The sequence below is a fragment of the Oryza sativa genome, chromosome 12, assembly GCF_034140825.1.
Source record: "Oryza sativa Japonica Group chromosome 12, ASM3414082v1".
Taxonomy (NCBI): Eukaryota; Viridiplantae; Streptophyta; class Magnoliopsida; order Poales; family Poaceae; genus Oryza; species Oryza sativa.
The window spans coordinates 25,873,019-25,890,479 of NC_089046.1; the positions used below are offsets into that span (position 1 = coordinate 25,873,019).

Genomic DNA, 17,461 nt, shown 5'->3' on the forward strand with positions numbered 1-17,461 from the left:
TCCCTTCCAAATCATCTCTCTGCAAAAGTCTATTTTGCCTCCCTCTTGGTCGTTGGGCCGATTCTTCCTCCCTTGGCCCATCTCCTCCCTCAACCTCACACGTGCGTTGCACGCGCCGAGCCGAGCCGAGAGAGAGCTCTCTCGCTCTCTCGTTCTTTCTCTCTCTCGATGCTTTCTCTCTCTCACGCGCCGACGCCGATTTCCCGCCGGCATCGCTCAAACCGCCACCGCCTTCGCTCGTTCCCGCGCGCGCTCCCGCCGTGGTGGCCGACCGTCCTCGGTCGCCGTCCGCCCTGGCCCACCTGCGCCGAGCAGCCACCCGTGCCCACTCTGTCGTCGCCCCACCTCTACGCCGCTGTGCGCGTGTGTCCAAGACGTGGAGGCAGGGCCTCGGCTCCCCTCTCTCACGTGCTCTCCCACCTCCCTCTGCTCGCCCAAACAGGCAAGGGACCGAGCTCCTTTCCATCCCCCTTTTTGCTTTTTCCCTTCCATCGCCACCGTCACCTCCTCTGCGCCCGTGACCACCCGCCAGCTAGCCCCTTGACCGCCTCGTCCAAGGTCGGTTCCTCCCCCAAACCGCCTTCCCTGTGCTATAAAACCCAAGCCGAGTCCCCCTCCCTATCCCAATCTCTCTCGTTTCTCTCGTCGCTACAACCGCGCCATTGTCGCCTTTCCTCTGCTCTCGCCGTCGCCGTCCGCTGCCAAGCACCGGAGAGGCCGGTGCGTGCGAGGACGCGTGACACGGGACTCCGGGCACCCTCCTCCTTCCTCTTTCCCGGCCCGAGAACGGAGAGCTCGCTCCCGCGCCGTCGGCCGCTCGACACCACGCCTGTTCCGGCTCGGTAGTGCCTCCCTCCCGTTCCCCTTCCTCGCTCGCCCTCTCCCTCCCTAGCTCACGTGGTAGCTCGGCTAGCCTTCCGGTAGTTCGTAGAAGCCGCCCCAAGCGCCGCCGCCGCTTGGCATGGCCTCGCCGCCATTGCCGCCCGCTCCCGGAGGCTGCCGTCGTCGCCGGCCCTCCACGGTGCCGCTCCACCCCATCCGGCGCCGGAAACGGGTTCCCCAACTCCCATGGATGCTCCCACCGTCTTGAATCGACCTCTCGTCTACCGCCGCCGTTTCCCCTCTTTGCTCGCCGCCGGCATGCGCCGCCGGGATTCGTCGCCGCCGGCCTCCCTCCGGTGAATCCGGCCGGTGATTCGCTCCCTCTTGTCCCTCCCATCACTCCGGTGCCCTCACCCTCCCTTGAATCCCCGTGTGCTGCCCCGGTGAATGTCGCTGCCGTCCGCTGTCCATCTCGGCATCCCCCTTCTTCCTCCTCCCGCTGGCCTGCGTGGCTGCCACGAAGGCGCCACGTCGGCGCTAGCTCGGCCGGACCGGGTCAAGCTAACCCTGGTCAGCCGCTCCCTCCGTCCCCCGCTCGCGCGCACGGTCCACCGCTAGCCGTGAGGCTGCGTGGGCCCGTCGCCTCCTAGTCCTCCGTGCACCGCGCCGTGCACCGCTCCCCCTCCCAAACCCCAGCGCCGTCCCCGCGTGCGCCTCCCTCACCGTGAACCAGGCCGCCGCCATGCGGGCCCCACCCGGGACCCCGTGAGGTGAACTTGGTCCACCGGACCGCTCCCTCTCTCCCGCGCGCCCCTAATGGGCCGCCTCCTCGCGTCCGCGCCGGCCCATTTGGTTCGGCTGAGCCGCAATAGCCTTCGGGCCGCGCCCTAGCCGCCCGAAGGAAGTCTAAATGACATCCCTCTTTCCTTTTCTTTTCCAAGGGATTTAATAAATCATTTTCCCCCTATTCCATAAATCAATTCCTTATTCCAAAATTCCATAAATCATTTCCTTTGACCCTGCACGTAAGTGACAATCAATAATATTCTTGAGAATATTATTTCTATAAGTTTCATAAATCAATTTTCCCTTGTTTGACAAATATCTTCCTTCGCCCAGAAATTCCACTTAAACTTCCAAAATTCATATCTCTCGATCCGTTCGTCCGATCGCCCCCGTTCAACTTCCAGTTTTTCTCTAAAATTGAGATCTATTTAATGGCACTATTAATTAGCCTAAATAGGATTTCTCTTTTGGTCCTTGTTTAGGTTTTTGATTGTTTGTGTATAGTCGCGGTTACCGGATTTTCGTCGATCGTGGATTTCTCGAAGAGTCGTGAAGCTCAGTGAAGACCTTGAGCAAGGCAAGTCACCTTTGATCATCTTGCACCTATAATTTAAATCTAAGTATTTCTTTTCCGCAAATATTGCATGAATAGGTTTAACACAAGTATTTCGGCCGCGGCTTGCGAGATAGCCTGCCGGCCCCAATCCTAATTGTTGCAATTACCCTCCTTGAAATATTGAACACTTAAACCACCTTTGTCAACTGTTGTGCTTCGATGCACGGGCCTACAGGCATGCGCATCGGAACACCTCCCCTCAAATTTAAAACATCCAACGATGGGTAAAACTTAGGGTTTTATAAAAGACATGGAAATCTCGACACCTGGGTCGGTGCTTGCGAACTAAAATGAATTTCCAAAATCGCGGACCGGGGGATGTACCGGGAGTACGGTTTCCCACTCTTGCACTCAAGGACCGTTTCCTTGGAATTTCATCCGAACATAAGGCAAGTGCGACCACATGGGTGGAATGGGACACCCCTAGCTGAGTAATTAGCTAATCGGGGGAACCATGATGCCAAGAGACATGTGGATTCAACGGGGTGGTGCCGGAGAGAACACCCGGGCTTCCTGGCACAGTATGGTCTGGGACCTAACCTGATGTCGGTCTGGGACCCCTCTCGTTGGCATATGGTGAAGCTGTGTCGGCTTTCGAAATGCCTTGTCGTGAAATTCCCAAGTCACCAGACGTGTCTGATCCACACGGGCTAGGTGACCAAGGCTAGTAACGTTGTGTGGGTAAAGTGTACCCCTTCTGCAGAGGTTATTAAACTGCTCGAACAGCCGTGCCCACGGTCATGGGCGGATGTGAGGTGATTCCTAGCGTAGTTTTGTTTGACTACTACTTTGTGAAATTGCTGTTGCGGAATGGGATCGATGTTTGGAAAATCTGCGGCTGATGGGATCAGCTAGGCCCGGGTGGCCGTTTGAAAGTTGTTGGCCGGGTGCCAACCTTGAAGCAATTCAAAGACTGATACATTGCACATACTCCGACTGGACGAGACGCACTGTCTCATCCGTGTCGTTCGAGAAGCACTCAGTTGTTTTAAAAAAAAGAGTTTAACTAAAATCAATTGTGAAAACAAGCAGCCTTTCCTTTGAAGCCTGCATTAAACACATAATTCCCATGACTTGTTGAGTACGAAAGTACTCACCCTTGCTCTATATAAATAAATATATATATAGTTCCTCCGTCTTGAAGAGAAGAATAAGGTTTCGTCCTGGTTCCCAGCCGTCGCCTGTGGTGTTGGGTGTTAGATCGTTGGTTCCGCTGCTGTTGCTGCTATTGGTGTTTCCTCGTCCGCGTCGTCGGTTGTATTCTCAGGCTGTTCTGAGCTGCAACCTAAGTTAAGGTAAATAAGTCCTCTATTTATTTTAAGGATTGCTATGATTCATATTTGTCACCATGGATACCAGCGCTATGTCCTGAGACTGGTACTGTGATCGCGGTTTCGTAGGAAGCGGTTCGCGCCGTTTTTCCTACGACACGTTCCTATCAGGTGACGTTGTACGGCGGTGCCAGATTGGGGTGTGACAGGGCCCGATTGAGATAACATCTCAATCGGGCTTTAAACTATGGTCCGTCACTGATAGGTGTCATCCGTGGTGGGCCTGAGTTTTATGCCCATCTAACATGTCTGTGCGACCATATCTCAATCGGTAACAACTAGACCCGTCACAGATGACTCATCCATGATGGGCTCTATACTAATGCCCGATTGAGATGACTTAGTATTTTCTTTCCATTTGTCATATGAAAAATGTTTATATTTGTGAGTTGACCTGTAGCAAAATAATTAACTGCAGTATAATAATTCATTTTATTATTCAAAATATTTTTTCAGATAGTAAATGATTTCAAATGGAAAAATTGTCAACAACAAAGTTGTATAACTCATAAATATTTACAACTTTTATTTTGGTCATTTTTCAATATAACTTTTTGTAAACTGTTTGAATTTAAATTTGAAAATATGACAACTTCAAACAATATTTTTAAATACTAAATGATTTCAAATGGAAAAATTATCAACAATAAAGTTGTATAATTTACCAAGATTTACAACTTTTATTTTGGTCATTTTTCTATATAACTTTTTTGAACAGTTTGAATTTGAATTTGAAAATATGACAACTTCAAAACAACATTTTCAAATACTAAATGATTCAAACTAAAAAAAGTCATCAACAAGAAAGTTGTATAACTCATCAAAATCTATAACTTTTATTTTAATCATTTTTCTATATAACTTTTTTTGAACAGCTTGAATTTGAATTTGAAAATATGTCAACTTCAAACAACATTTTCAAATACTAAATGATTTCAACTAAAAAAAGTCATCAACAACAAAGTTATATAACTCACCAAGATCTATAACTTTTATGCTTGTCATTTATTCATCCGATAAAGTGTTAGTAATATTATTCACAAATTTTACATATCTGTGTTATGATTTATAAACCAGATGAGAGATATATGAATTTTGTGAACAATGTTACTATCACTTTATCGGATGAAGAAATGACCAAAATAAAAGTTATAGATTTTGATGAGTTATACAACTTTGTTGTTGATGACTTTTTAGTTGAAATCATTTAGTATTTGAAAATGTTGTTTGAAGTTGTGATGTTTTTAAATTCAAATTCAAACTGTTCAAAAAATGTTGTATAGAAAAATGAACAAAATAAAAGTTATAGATATTGTTGAGTTATACAACTTTGTTATTGTTGACTTTTTCAGTTGAAATCATTTAGTATTTGAAAATATTGTTTGAAATTGTTATATTTTTAAATTCAAATTCAAATTGTTCAAAAAATGTTATATAGAAAAAAGACCAAAGTAAAAGTTATAGAACTTGATGAGTTATACAACTTTTTTGTTGACAATTTTTCCATTTGAAATCATTTACTACCTGAAAAAAATATTTGAATTTATATTTTAAAATTCAAATTTTATATAGTTCAATAAAACCCGGATAGAGAAATGATCAAAATAAAATTAGTAGATCTCAATAAGTCCTACAACTTTGTTTTTGACAGATTTTTCATATGAGTTCATTTAGTATCATAAAATTCAATTCGAAATTCATTTTTTCCTAAAAGTCTGATTTGCCTCCTCCTTATGATAATACTTGCTAAATACATATTTGATCCAATTAACTCGGTTTTGCTGGTTAAATATGTGAACAAAATAGATGTTATGTGAACGTGGTTGTGTTAAATATATTGATAGTTGTCTATGTGAATGAATGTATATGAATAGGGGATGCTAGGGTATGACATTCTGGCCTAGGGTTTAATAGGATTAATAGAATAGTCATACCAACAAATTGCAATTTCTTTCTCGGAAGCCAATCTCCAAATATCTATGAGATTAAGCGTGCTTGGCCTAGAGCAATTTCGGGATGGGTGACCAATCGTGAAATTCTTCCCGAGCGCACATGAGTCCGGATGGGTGACCGACCGGGAAGGCACACGAGTGAGGGCGAAGTCCTGAGGCTAAAAAAAAACTTTTTTTTGAATTATATTCATCCGTGACGGGCTATAATCTAGGCCCGTTAGAGATGAGAGTCATCCGTAACGGGCTTTTGTGTTGGCCCGATTGAGATGTGTCATCCGTGACGGCCGGATGCCCGATTGAGATATTTTCTCACATCACTGATCTTTGCTTAGTGACGGGGGCCCAGCCCGAAGGAGATGATGCTTTAAGCCCATTAGAGATAACCGATCCTGTTCTAGTGACTATTAATTAGTCGTCCGAACTTGATGACGTTGCTGGCACCACTGCTGCGCACTTTGGATGTATAGATGTCGGGTGGAAACCGGTGAAGGAAGGATGATGTCGATCTTGTACGGCGCAGGCCGGCCGTATCTGTTTAGTTGGGATTGGATCGTGCATATGTACAAATCCTTGTCGGCAGCGCAAGTTATTAGCAAAGCTTGCCAGATTCCAGAACTCGATGGATCTCCAGATTCTTCTTCTTTTTACAGTTTACACACATCTCCTTGTCACCATCAGGTGCTCCTCAGCTACATACCAAAAATAACCATCACCAAGCGATGCATATATGGACGTAGGCAATGATACGTTGTAGGTAGACATAGCTACATAAGTAATGTTAGATATGCATACACATGTTGTAGTCCAAATGGTCAGTTAAGCCGCCTATCTGGGTACTCCCTCCATTTCGTTTTAAGCGTAATTATGAGTTTTATGTCTTATATAAATATTTTTAAGTATACGAACACACATTTAAAGTATTAAACGTAGACTAATAACAAAACAAATTACAGATTCCACCTGTAAACCACGAGACAAATTTATTAAGCCTAATTAATCTGTCATTAGCAAATATTTACTGTAGCATCACATTGTCAAATCATGGCGTAATTAGGATCAAAAAATTCGTCTCGCAATTTACATGCAAACTGTGCAATTGGTTTTTTCCGTCCACATTTAATGCTCCTTGTATATATCTAAACATTTAATGTGACAGAATTTTTAGAAATTTGAAGGGAACTAAACACTGTCTATATACTAGAAAACAAAACCGAATAATATATTGTACTGCACGGCAGCTGCTGCTGCTGCACGCAAATTTATGTATTGGAAACTATCTGGAACAAACCACATATAAGATGCTGATGAGTAGTGAATTACAGTATATCGATCGGACCAGTTCAATGGATATAGACGGGTGTATCGATATACAATAGGCCGTCGACGCACATGCGATCATGTGATGGGATGCAAACGTTCCCCATGCATGGATAAGCTAAGCTTAGCCAACGAAATGTTGTAGTTAACAGATATCGATCTTTAGGTAAGGGAATTGTATATATAACATCATTAAAGGAAGATTAATTACAGGCAAATCATGCAAGAAAGTAAAGCGAAGAGAGTTCAGATTGGTCATCAATGAGTTGGGTCGAGTAAGTAACAGCCATATTCTAGCTACTAGTATATAAATTGTTAAATATCTTCTACCAAGCTTGAAGTGGTCGAGAGAGCTCATGTTCATTTTAATTTGGTGGTCCAGAAATAATTACCAAGGCAATGAGTTGAAGAAAGAGTGAAAGATTTACACCATTAAATTATGATAGGTTCAAATCTCTATATTATTACAGAAACTCTACTGCCTCCGTCCAATAAAAAGTTTGTGTTCGGTTTCTAGAAACAATGTTTGACTCTTCGTCTTATTTTAAAAAAATTATGATTAATATTTTTATTGTTATTAGATTATAAAGTATGGATAGTACTCTATGTGTGATTTATTTTTTTATTTTTTTAATAATTTTTTGAAATAAGAAGGATGATCAAATGTTGGGCATAGAAACCCAAAAATGAACTTCTTTTGGGATGTAGGTAGTGGATTATAACGTTGCATATTGATACAACAATTGAATCTATATATGAAAATTGCTGGAAAGTTAAGAATTATATACCAAATCCAATTCCATTTTTTTAAAAAAGGGGCTAATTTGCTTGGTTCAAGCGCAAAAAATATGGAGTTGACAAATACCATCTCACGTGCACTTGACATGTGGGTCCATATCCCACAGTTCTTACTTGTCTCTAAGCATGTGTTTGGTTGGGAGGATATCCCGGGATGGGATGGGATCATCCCATTTTTATGGCTGTTTGGTTGAGGGACTAGGAGGGATAGGATGGTTCCAAAAGAGAATATTCCTTCAATATTCGGGACAACCCCATCCGGAAAAAAGTGGTAGACGAAACGATCCCACCTCGCACCCGTGACTCGCGACACGCGCGCGGTAAGAGCAGAAGCGCTTCACCTCTCTTTTTTTCCCCTTCTTCTTATCTCTTCTCTGTCTATTCCTTCCTAGGGTTTGCAAGGGTGGCGGCGGCGCGTGCTTGGCCTGGGTGAGCCGGCGCACAGGGGCAAGGCGGCGGCGGGTCGCGGCTGTGGCGGCGCGGGCGTGGGCTGCGGAGGCGCGCGCGGCTGCAGCGGCGCTAGCGGGAGCTCGAGCCGGCGCGCGAGCAGGGGCTGCGGTTAGGCGGCGCGGGTCGGACTGCGGTGAGGCGGCGCGGTGCGCGGCTGCAGCAGCGCCGCGGGCGTGGGCTGCGGAGGCGCGCGCGGCTGCAGCGGCGCTCGCGCGAGCAGGGGCACGGCGACGCTCTCAGGAGCTCAAGCCGGCGCGCGAGCAGGACACGGCGGCGCTGGACCTCATCACCTTCGATTCGAAGTGTTCGTAGCCACCAACTGCAGATCGGGGTTCCCAATCTCCACGGTAAAAAGACCCTAAACCTTGGATGAGGATTTCATTTTCAGATCTGTGCATATCTGTTTTTGTTGAAGAATGTGTGAAATCCCTTTATCAATTGCTTGACAGTAGATGTTGTCCATGTGTTTTTTTTTGTTGTATTGTAGATGGACAAGAGGACCAAGCTTTTAGTTTGTATTGCAGCTACAAATTTATTGTTGTCGATGATGGCCATGATTATTAGGTCTAGAAAAAGAAAGAGGTGTTCAAGGAGAGAAGGTATTAGATATGGCCCAATGGTTGAAAGGGATAGAAAAAGAATTGAGTACCTAGAAACGAAAATTTGGTGGAACGATACAACTTGTATCAACATGCTTAGACTTAGAAGGGCAAGTTTCTTTCGTTTTTGTAAGCTTTTTAGGGATCGTGGTTTACTTGAAGATACCATTCACATGTGTATTGAGGAACAAGTGGCTATGTTTTTGCATACAGTGGGGCATAACCTTAGAAATAGATTAGTTCGTACTAATTTTGATAGGTCTGGAGAAACAGTTAGCCGTTATTTCAACAAAGTCCTTCATGCAATCGGTGAGCTACGAGATGAACTAATCAGGCCCCCCTCATTGGACACTCCAACTAAAATAGCAGGAAACCCTAGATGGGATCCTTACTTTAAGGTCTGAGATTCATCCCTATCTAAATTTATCTTTATGTGAACATTGATATATGGTCCCTAATTTTTAATGTTGTTGAACACAAAATAGGATTGTATTGGAGCTATTGATGGCACACATATTAGAGCCTCGGTTCGTAAGAATGTGGAGTCTTCTTTTCGTGGTAGGAAGTCCCATGCCACTCAAAATGTAATGGCAGCCGTAGATTTTGATCTTCGGTTTACTTATGTCTTGGCTGGTTGGGAGGGGACAGCACATGATGCTGTAGTTTTAAGAGATGCTTTGGAACGTGAAAATGGCCTCCGTGTCCCACAAGGTAATAGATTACAAGGTAATAGTTTATCAAATTATCCATGACAAATGTTGATATTTAGGAATGTGACCAACTTGTCGATCATATAATAAGCAAATACTATCTAGTTGATGCTGGATATGGAGCCAAACAAGGATTCTTGCCTCCTTTTCGTGCTGTTCGGTACCATCTAAATGAATGGGGGAATAATCCGGTACAAAATGAGAAGGAGTTGTTCAACCTTAGACACTCATCCCTCCGTGTGACGGTTGAACGTGCATTTGGGTCACTAAAGAGGAGGTTCAAAGTGCTTGATGATGCCACTCCATTCTTCCCATTTCGAACTCAAGTAGATATTGTTGTAGCTTGTTGTATTATTCATAATTGGGTCGTAAATGACGGAATTGATGAGCTTATAGCTCCGCCTGATTGGTCAAGTGAGGACATTGATGAATCGTTAACCGGCCAAGCAAATGACCATGCATTGATGGTTCAGTTCAGGCAGGGCTTAGCTGATCAGATGTGGGCTGACCGTAATAGCCATCATGGAATGTAATATGTAGCTGGGCTACTTGTATTTCTACCTTATTTACAATATTTCATTAGTCAATGAACATTTTTATGTATTTCATTTGTATGGACAGCTTGTTGTAGTCCATTTGCTAAATTGCATTTGTATGGATAAATCTATTGTTGTATGCTGAATTATGGTTTGATGAATGCTGAGTTGGTTGACATATTGTTGAATGGTCATTTCATTGGTTGATAGTTGAATGCTGAATTTTTTTGGGTTGATTTATTGCTGAATGGTGAATTTCTGGGTTAACATATTGCTGAATGGACAATTTCTGTTTACTATATTGCTGAATGGACAATTTCTGTTTACTATATTGGTGAATGGTCAATTTCTGTTTACTATATTGCTGAATGGACACTTTCTAGGTTTACATATTGCTAAATGGATATTTTCTGGTTCATTTGACAGCAGGTAGAAAATGGACAACAATAGTGGCAAGGGAGGAAGCACCCATGCTTCATGGACCTCAGCTATGTCATCTTTCATGCTCAAACACCTTGCCAATCTTGTGGCCGGAGGCACAAGGACCTCATCTGGCTTCAAGGCAGTGCATCTATATGCATGTGCTAGGGCTGTGAATGAAAGGTTTAACAGCACTCTCACGGGTGAGCAAATTAAGAATCATTTGAAGACATGGCAAAGAAAGTTTACAAAGATAAATAGGCTTAGGAAAGTGAGTGCCGCTGGTTGGGATGAGAAAAATTTCATCATTACTCTTGATGATGAGCACTACAATGGCTATATTGAGGTAAATGTCTTGACCTAGTGCTTTATTCCATTCATTTGTTTTATTGCATTTACTTAAAAAAAATTTTGTTTCACCGAAGGATCACAAGGCTGATGCTGATTATTTTAACAAACCTCTTGCACACTATGGTGAGATGCTTACAATATTTGGTAGCACCATGGCTACGGGAAAGTATGCAAAGGACTCAAGTTCAGTCCTAGGAACAGAGGATGTCCAAACTGAAAATGATGAAGAGGAAAATGATGGCCCTGCCACTACTGATGATCGTGCGGAGGCATCATCTGCAAGCAAGCCAAAGAAAGCCAGAACACAAGAAATTGAAGATGATGGGCTGATTGGTGCATTCACCAGTGTTGGTGACAAGTTAGCTTCTGCTATACTAAAGGTCGCTGAGCCAGACAATAAACTGCCAGATGGTTTATTTCAAACCTTGAAAAGCCTTCCTGGGTTTGAGGAGATCCATGTATCTGTTTACTATGCTCATTTGGTTGCCAACCCTCATATTGCTAGAGCTTTTGATGGACTTCCTTTCGAAAACAAGATACATTGGGTCCACTTGTTCATTAATGAGAAGTTTCCTGGATCAATGTAGCGTTGTTAGATGAGTTGGGTAGTTCTTTTGGTATTATGTGTTGCCGGTGGGCCCATGATCATGTATGACTTTGTACTGCCAATATGTTTAAGGCCGAGAATTCTTAGGTGCAAGACTTAAATTTGCTATTATGTGTAAGACCTTAATTTGCTATTATGTGCACGACTTGAAACTTCTTATTATGTTTGGCTTGGACTCTATGTATGGGTTGAAATGGGATCAGATGTGAGCTAATTATGTGTGATTGTTTTTTGAGGGGTTGATTATGGAACTGCTAGTATTGTTCATTATTGGGTAGCTTGTCATTATTCTGTAGCTTGTCCAATATGCTGAAATGAAGTTGCTGGAGCTTATTTTCAAAAATAGTGATATGGAGGGTATTTTAATTTTTTATATAGTGTGGTCATCATGTAGAAATATTATTTTGTAGTTTGTAGACTATGAGAGGTAACCTCACCAACTAATGTGTGGAGGTAATTGTATCCAAGCATCCCATGTTCATCCCTCCATCCAAACAAAAGATAGGATCATTCCAACCCATCATATCCCTCAAACCAAACTAAAAACAGGGTTCGTTCTATCCCTTCAACCAAACAAAAAAACAGAACCATCCCATTCCAAAAAACAGGGATGGAACCAACCCATCCCATCCCATCCCCAAACCAAACACATACTAAGATTGTAATTTTCCTAATTTACTCTATTTGAAAATACAGCTTGTGCAAAATTATGCAAAAGGTTATGCGGAAAAATCTCCGCTAATTAAAAGATACTAGCTCCGTCCATAAATATAAGTAATTGATCCTGGCAACAAGTAGATATGCTTCAGAATGCTTATATTTATATTTATAATAAAGGAAGTCATAATCCTTATATTTATGGATGAAGTAAGTAGAAAGTAAATCACAGCAAAATAGTTGGCACATAGTTCAGTTCGACCCAAATTATACCACAACTGTGTATGCATGGGAGCATTCAATGTGATATCTGATAGACACCGAGACATAATTACTAGTGATTTGGGATTGTGTACAATGTCTACTTGATAAATAGCTACTGTCCCAACAACACTTCATCTTTTACCCATTCATTTGTCCCACAAAGATTTTAACTTTAGAATAATAATTATATTAGAGTTTGAGAAAGTGGAAGACAAATATATATACAGTAAAGTTTCAAAAGGTAGGAGATAAATGCATTGGAGTTTAAAAGAGTGGAAAGCATTCTAGTCTTTTGTCTTTGTATTGGTGTGTGTGAGATAGGTAATTAAAAATAAAGTTTTTTTGGAACAGAGGTAGTATTAATTAGTTTCAAAAAGTAGAAAGCATTCTAGTCTTTTGGCTTTGTATTGGTGTGTGTAAGATAGGTAATTAAAAATAAAGTTTTTTAACCGAGGTAATATTAATTAAGAGGTATATATATATATACCTCGTAATATATTACTTCTCTCTACCTTAGTTACTCCCTCCGGTTGAATTTATCTGTCATTTTCAACAGAAAGAAAAAACTAGGTACAAATCATTTGCACGGTCTGAAACAACAAGTATTTTTTTTCGGAGGGAGTACCTCGTAGTGTGATAATTAATAACTAAGAGAGGTACCATACTTTGAATGAACTTATAACTACACCTAATTTAATACCACCCCATTATCATTAATCACAAAACATAAAATTAAAATCAGTAATTAATTAACATTTGTTTCCTAGAATCAAACACCACAGAAGATGACATGAATCACACTCTGTGTTCCCATCCTACCGGGACTAGCTAGCTAGCTAGCTAGCGGAGACGTATATACCGCCTTAACTAACGGATAGGATCGGCTGGAGTGGTACATGCAATAATGGATTAATACTCCCTCCGTCTTAAAATATGAGTGATTTTGGTGAGATGTGTGCTCCTTATATTTTAGGACGGATGGAATAACAAATGTAGACCTGCATATGCTTGGTACACTGGTGGAGAAACCGTTTGTAGTCCCGGTTGGTAACCCCCTTTAGTCCCGGTTGTCTAACCAGGACTACGAATCCGGGATTAAAGATAGCTATCTTTAGTCCCGGATGAAATAACCGGGACTAAAGATCGATCTTTAGTCCCGGTTCGTGTTACCAACCGGGACTAAAGATCGATCAGCCACGTGGCCAGCCAAACCATCGTTAGTCCCGGTTTGTGTTACCAACCGGGACTAAAAATCGGTGCACCATTTTTTTTATTTGCATGGCCCTGTTTGCTGCATGGTTGATTATATATATATATATGTATATATATATATGTATATATATATATATGTATATATGTATATATATATATATGTATATATATATATATGTATATATATATATATATGTATATATATATATATATTACATGCATATATAGTACAATTCATTTGCTCGGTAACTATAGCTACGACTTCGACGCCGGCGTTATGTCAAGAGAGGAAGGACCGACGTTATGAATTGTCGATCCGTCGTAGTAGAATTCACCGTCGGGATTAAGGACTTCTTCGTTGATGAATCCCATCAGTTGTTCTTGAACAGCCTTGATAAAATCTTTGTGTGGGAGATTATCCCTCATGTGAATATGCTATCGTTCGAAAAATAATGACGTATCAATATATGAAATTAATAAACAACTTAACAAATCGATACACAATGAAATTTTGAATGGTTTATGTATACGTACATCGAGCTCTCGTGTTGTGCATATTTGGTTTGATAGGCAGTGGGCATACTCGCATACGTAGTAGCCGCATAAGTTAGTTCCCTGGTCCTGATTTGCACACTACATGAGAAACGATGAGAGATTTAATATACTCTTTATATTAATTGTAATTATAGATTCAATTCAATATAATTTTGGATCATGCATGTACTCACTGGAAAATGAAACCTCCGTCCAAGTTTTTCTTTCCAAGTCCCGCGGACCAATTGACGGAACCGATCCCAAGCCCTACATATGCAGTTGCAATCTATGATTAATTAATTATTACCTGAGATCAACATAATAGCAATAGATTCCCCGCGACTTTGGAATAGATGGCATTATATTACCTGACTATCAGTTTGAAGACCTTGTCAAAAATCTTCTCCTCTTTATTCATTGAGTCGTACACAGTGACTCTGCATACGTCCAAGTCGAAGAATAACAGGACCCAGTGGAATCTGGAATATGCGTGAGATGAGATATATATGATCGAAAATGTACATGCTATATGTATGGGAACGAAATTTGTTCGAACGACAATAAAAACTCACTCTGTGTTGTACGGCAGTAGTATGTACGTCTTGAAATGCTGCTGCATTAGGAGATGGACGAGATTATCGTCTGTGTCTTTCTCGTACTTGTCGATCATTTCGGTGTTGATTTTCCGAGGGTCGATGAACCCAATATCGTAGACCCTCCACCATCGGGCCCTTTGAATCTCCATTCTACAATGATGAAAGGAAAGTATTATTGCTTACATATATGCCAGGAGCTAATTATTGAACGAAACAAATCGAACTCAAAGATACTCACAAAATCCATGCGCTCAGAAGAGAGACGTCGAGGGCGTCCAACTGGTATGGATCGAAGAGATCCTTGAAATGGATCCAGAGAACATATTCTCCTTGCAAGAAGTCGGGGTTTCTGATCCTCGCTCCGAACATCTCTCTACCCTTGGCGCTCATTTCCATGTACCGTTCATGGAATTTGTACATCTGTGTCGGTAGGGACTGCAGCTGTTCAGGTTTGACAAGCGGTTTACCGAGTTCAAACTTGTATGCCACTTCTGCCTTCGGGATTGGTGCGCCTCCAACCAACTGATCCACAGTTAGACCGGTGTCTGAAATGAATTCCGTTATGCCAAAATCTTCGCCGGTCACCAACGGCTCGACCTCTTGGTTTGGTTGTTCTCCAAGCTGAGGGACTGGTTTGGACTTCTTGTGATAGGCTCTCTGAAGTGTTCGGTCATAGTCCGATATCTGTAACGCCTCCTTGTTTGTTGTGGACATTCCCTTGAAGAAGTTCTTCACGCTCGGGTCAATAGGTATCTTCTTTTTAGGACTCTGAGCCTTGAGTTGCCTCTTCACCTCTCCTACCACATAAGAATCAAGCTCCTCTTGACTGCAATCGTACGATGGCTCCTTGTTTTTGGTGGCGTCAACTTTCGCCTTCTTCGTTGCCCTTGTGCAGGCAGGCGGTGGAGCTTGGCGAGACCTTGTCTTGGGAGGTGCAGGCGGACATGGTGGAGGTGGAGGAGCCGGAGGAGATGGTGCAGCAGGAAGTGGCGGAGGAGCCGGAGGAGATGGTGCAGGATGACGTGGCGGAGGAACCGGAGGAGATGGTGTAGGAGGAGATGGCGGAGCCGGAGGAGATGGTGCACGAGACGCCGCTTGTCGCCCAGGAAGGATGATGTACCGCTTGCGCCATAGTATGATGGCATGGCTTGTGTCTCGTAGATGCGTCTCACCGTCTCCTCCTGGGTAGTCCAACTTGAGGTCCTCGTACGCGGCTTCCACCAGCTCAACTTCGACCCTCGAGTATCCTGCTGGAATCGGCCTGCAGTGGTAAGTCCCGGAAGGGTCCGTTGGGATGGCCATTCCCGACGCCACCTTCACGTGATGAGAGGTTATCTATTAGTAATCAACCTAAGCAGCAACTTGCGGAATGTACAAGTCAAAAATCATCAAACTACGAGTATACCTTGATTGATAAGTTCTTGAAGGGAATATGCAACTCACATGGTGTCCGCTGCGTGATCTCATCAACGGGGCAGGTGGTTTCGTCCTGGGTTTGCATGGCATCCATGCTCTGTGATCCGACCTGCCCCGTTGACGCGCAGCTGCTACGATTGCCTAATGGGCTGACCATTGCAGGATGAATGTACGGATGGGAATCCTGGGACCGATGTGCGGCCATACGTTCATCCACCTTCCTTGCCACCTCCTCTTGCATGCTGAGCTCGTAGCTCGATACCCTGTACTCAAGATCTGCAATCTTCGCCTCGGTATCTCTCTTGCTCCTCATCCGACTCCTGTACGTGTGGATGTCCTCCTTAAATCCAATCTTCCACGGAATCACGCATGTCCCTCGTGTTCGTCCTGGATGCTCGGGAGTCTGTAGGGCGAGTGACAGCTCATCCTTCTCTATGTCGGGTTGGAATGTGCCCTGAGAAGAGGCTACCACTACGTCCATTAGTCGACTGGCAGCCTCGCGTATCTGATCGCTAAAGACAAGGGAGCCATCAACTGGGTTAAGCGTTCCACCGTGAGCATAGTACCAAAACTTCGATCGATCCGGCCATTTAGCGATGGCCGGTTCGATACCCCTCTCAATCAAACTTGCCTCCATCTCCTCTCACTTCGGCATTGCGACGCTATATCCGCCTGACCCCAAGTGGTGATGGTACTTCTTCTTGGCGGCATTGTCTTTATTTTTGGCCATCATCGCTTGCCCTTTGACGGAGCGTGGGGCTCCTCACCGGGAGACCGCGCAGGCCCCCCTTTGCCGGTTCGGCCGGGGGCGCTAAGTGAGGTTCTTCGCCCTCGATCTGAGGAACGTCAGCGAGAAAGGAAATGCACAAGACACGGGCGACGTAGACAGGTTCGGGCCGCTGAGAAGCGTAACACCCTACTCCTGTGTTCTGGTGGATCTGTGAGTGAAGGAATCCAGAGAGCCGAGAGCGAGAGAGAGTTCAGGCTCTAGAAACCATTCGCCAGAGTCCCAACTCCCCTCCTCTCTTCTCCTCTTTCTTTCTTTTTTTTCTTTTCTTAGGCCTGGGCCTCCTTTTTATCTGGTCAGGGGTCACCACATGGGCCTCTAGCTGCCTAAGAAGGGAAACATGCTTTTTACAATGAGGGCTAGTCTACAGCCGGAAATGACCTCTGACAAGCAGAGCACACGCCTCCTGCCCCGCTCGCCCGCTTTTCCGGTGGACGCCCATTTCAACCTTCATTTAATGGCCAGCGACTTCCTTGCCATACTTGCACTGAAGCCTGGAATGGATCTGACCGGGACTGACATACCAACTCCTGGAGTTGGCACGCCGGCTCCGGCTAGGGACGAGAGCCAGGAAGCTTTCATCATTCCGACGGGACGGGGCGAGGCGTGTGACAGGCCGCCTGTTGCCACCTAACCCGCGATCTGACCGGTCTGTGACCGGTCACTCCCCGCGACCGGTCACGGACCGGATAAGCGTGCG

General features: G+C 43.9%; 2 protein-coding genes across 2 annotated transcripts; both read left to right on the forward strand.

Annotated features, from left to right (window-relative positions):
- Positions 1-7,978: 7,978 nt before the first annotated feature.
- On the forward strand, positions 7,979-10,095 carry LOC107279560 (uncharacterized). The gene is made up of 4 exons (XM_066306211.1): positions 7,979-8,419; positions 8,560-9,069; positions 9,157-9,382; positions 9,472-10,095. The coding sequence occupies exons 2-4, from the start codon at positions 8,560-8,562 to the stop codon at positions 9,912-9,914; spliced, it is 1,179 nt and encodes a 392-aa protein (XP_066162308.1). The 5' UTR covers positions 7,979-8,419; the 3' UTR covers positions 9,915-10,095.
- Positions 10,096-10,228: 133 nt separating this feature from the next.
- LOC136351132 (uncharacterized) lies at positions 10,229-11,509 on the forward strand. The gene is made up of 2 exons (XM_066306210.1): positions 10,229-10,683; positions 10,763-11,509. The coding sequence occupies exons 1-2, from the start codon at positions 10,354-10,356 to the stop codon at positions 11,273-11,275; spliced, it is 843 nt and encodes a 280-aa protein (XP_066162307.1). The 5' UTR covers positions 10,229-10,353; the 3' UTR covers positions 11,276-11,509.
- The last annotated feature ends 5,952 nt before the right edge of the window (positions 11,510-17,461 follow it).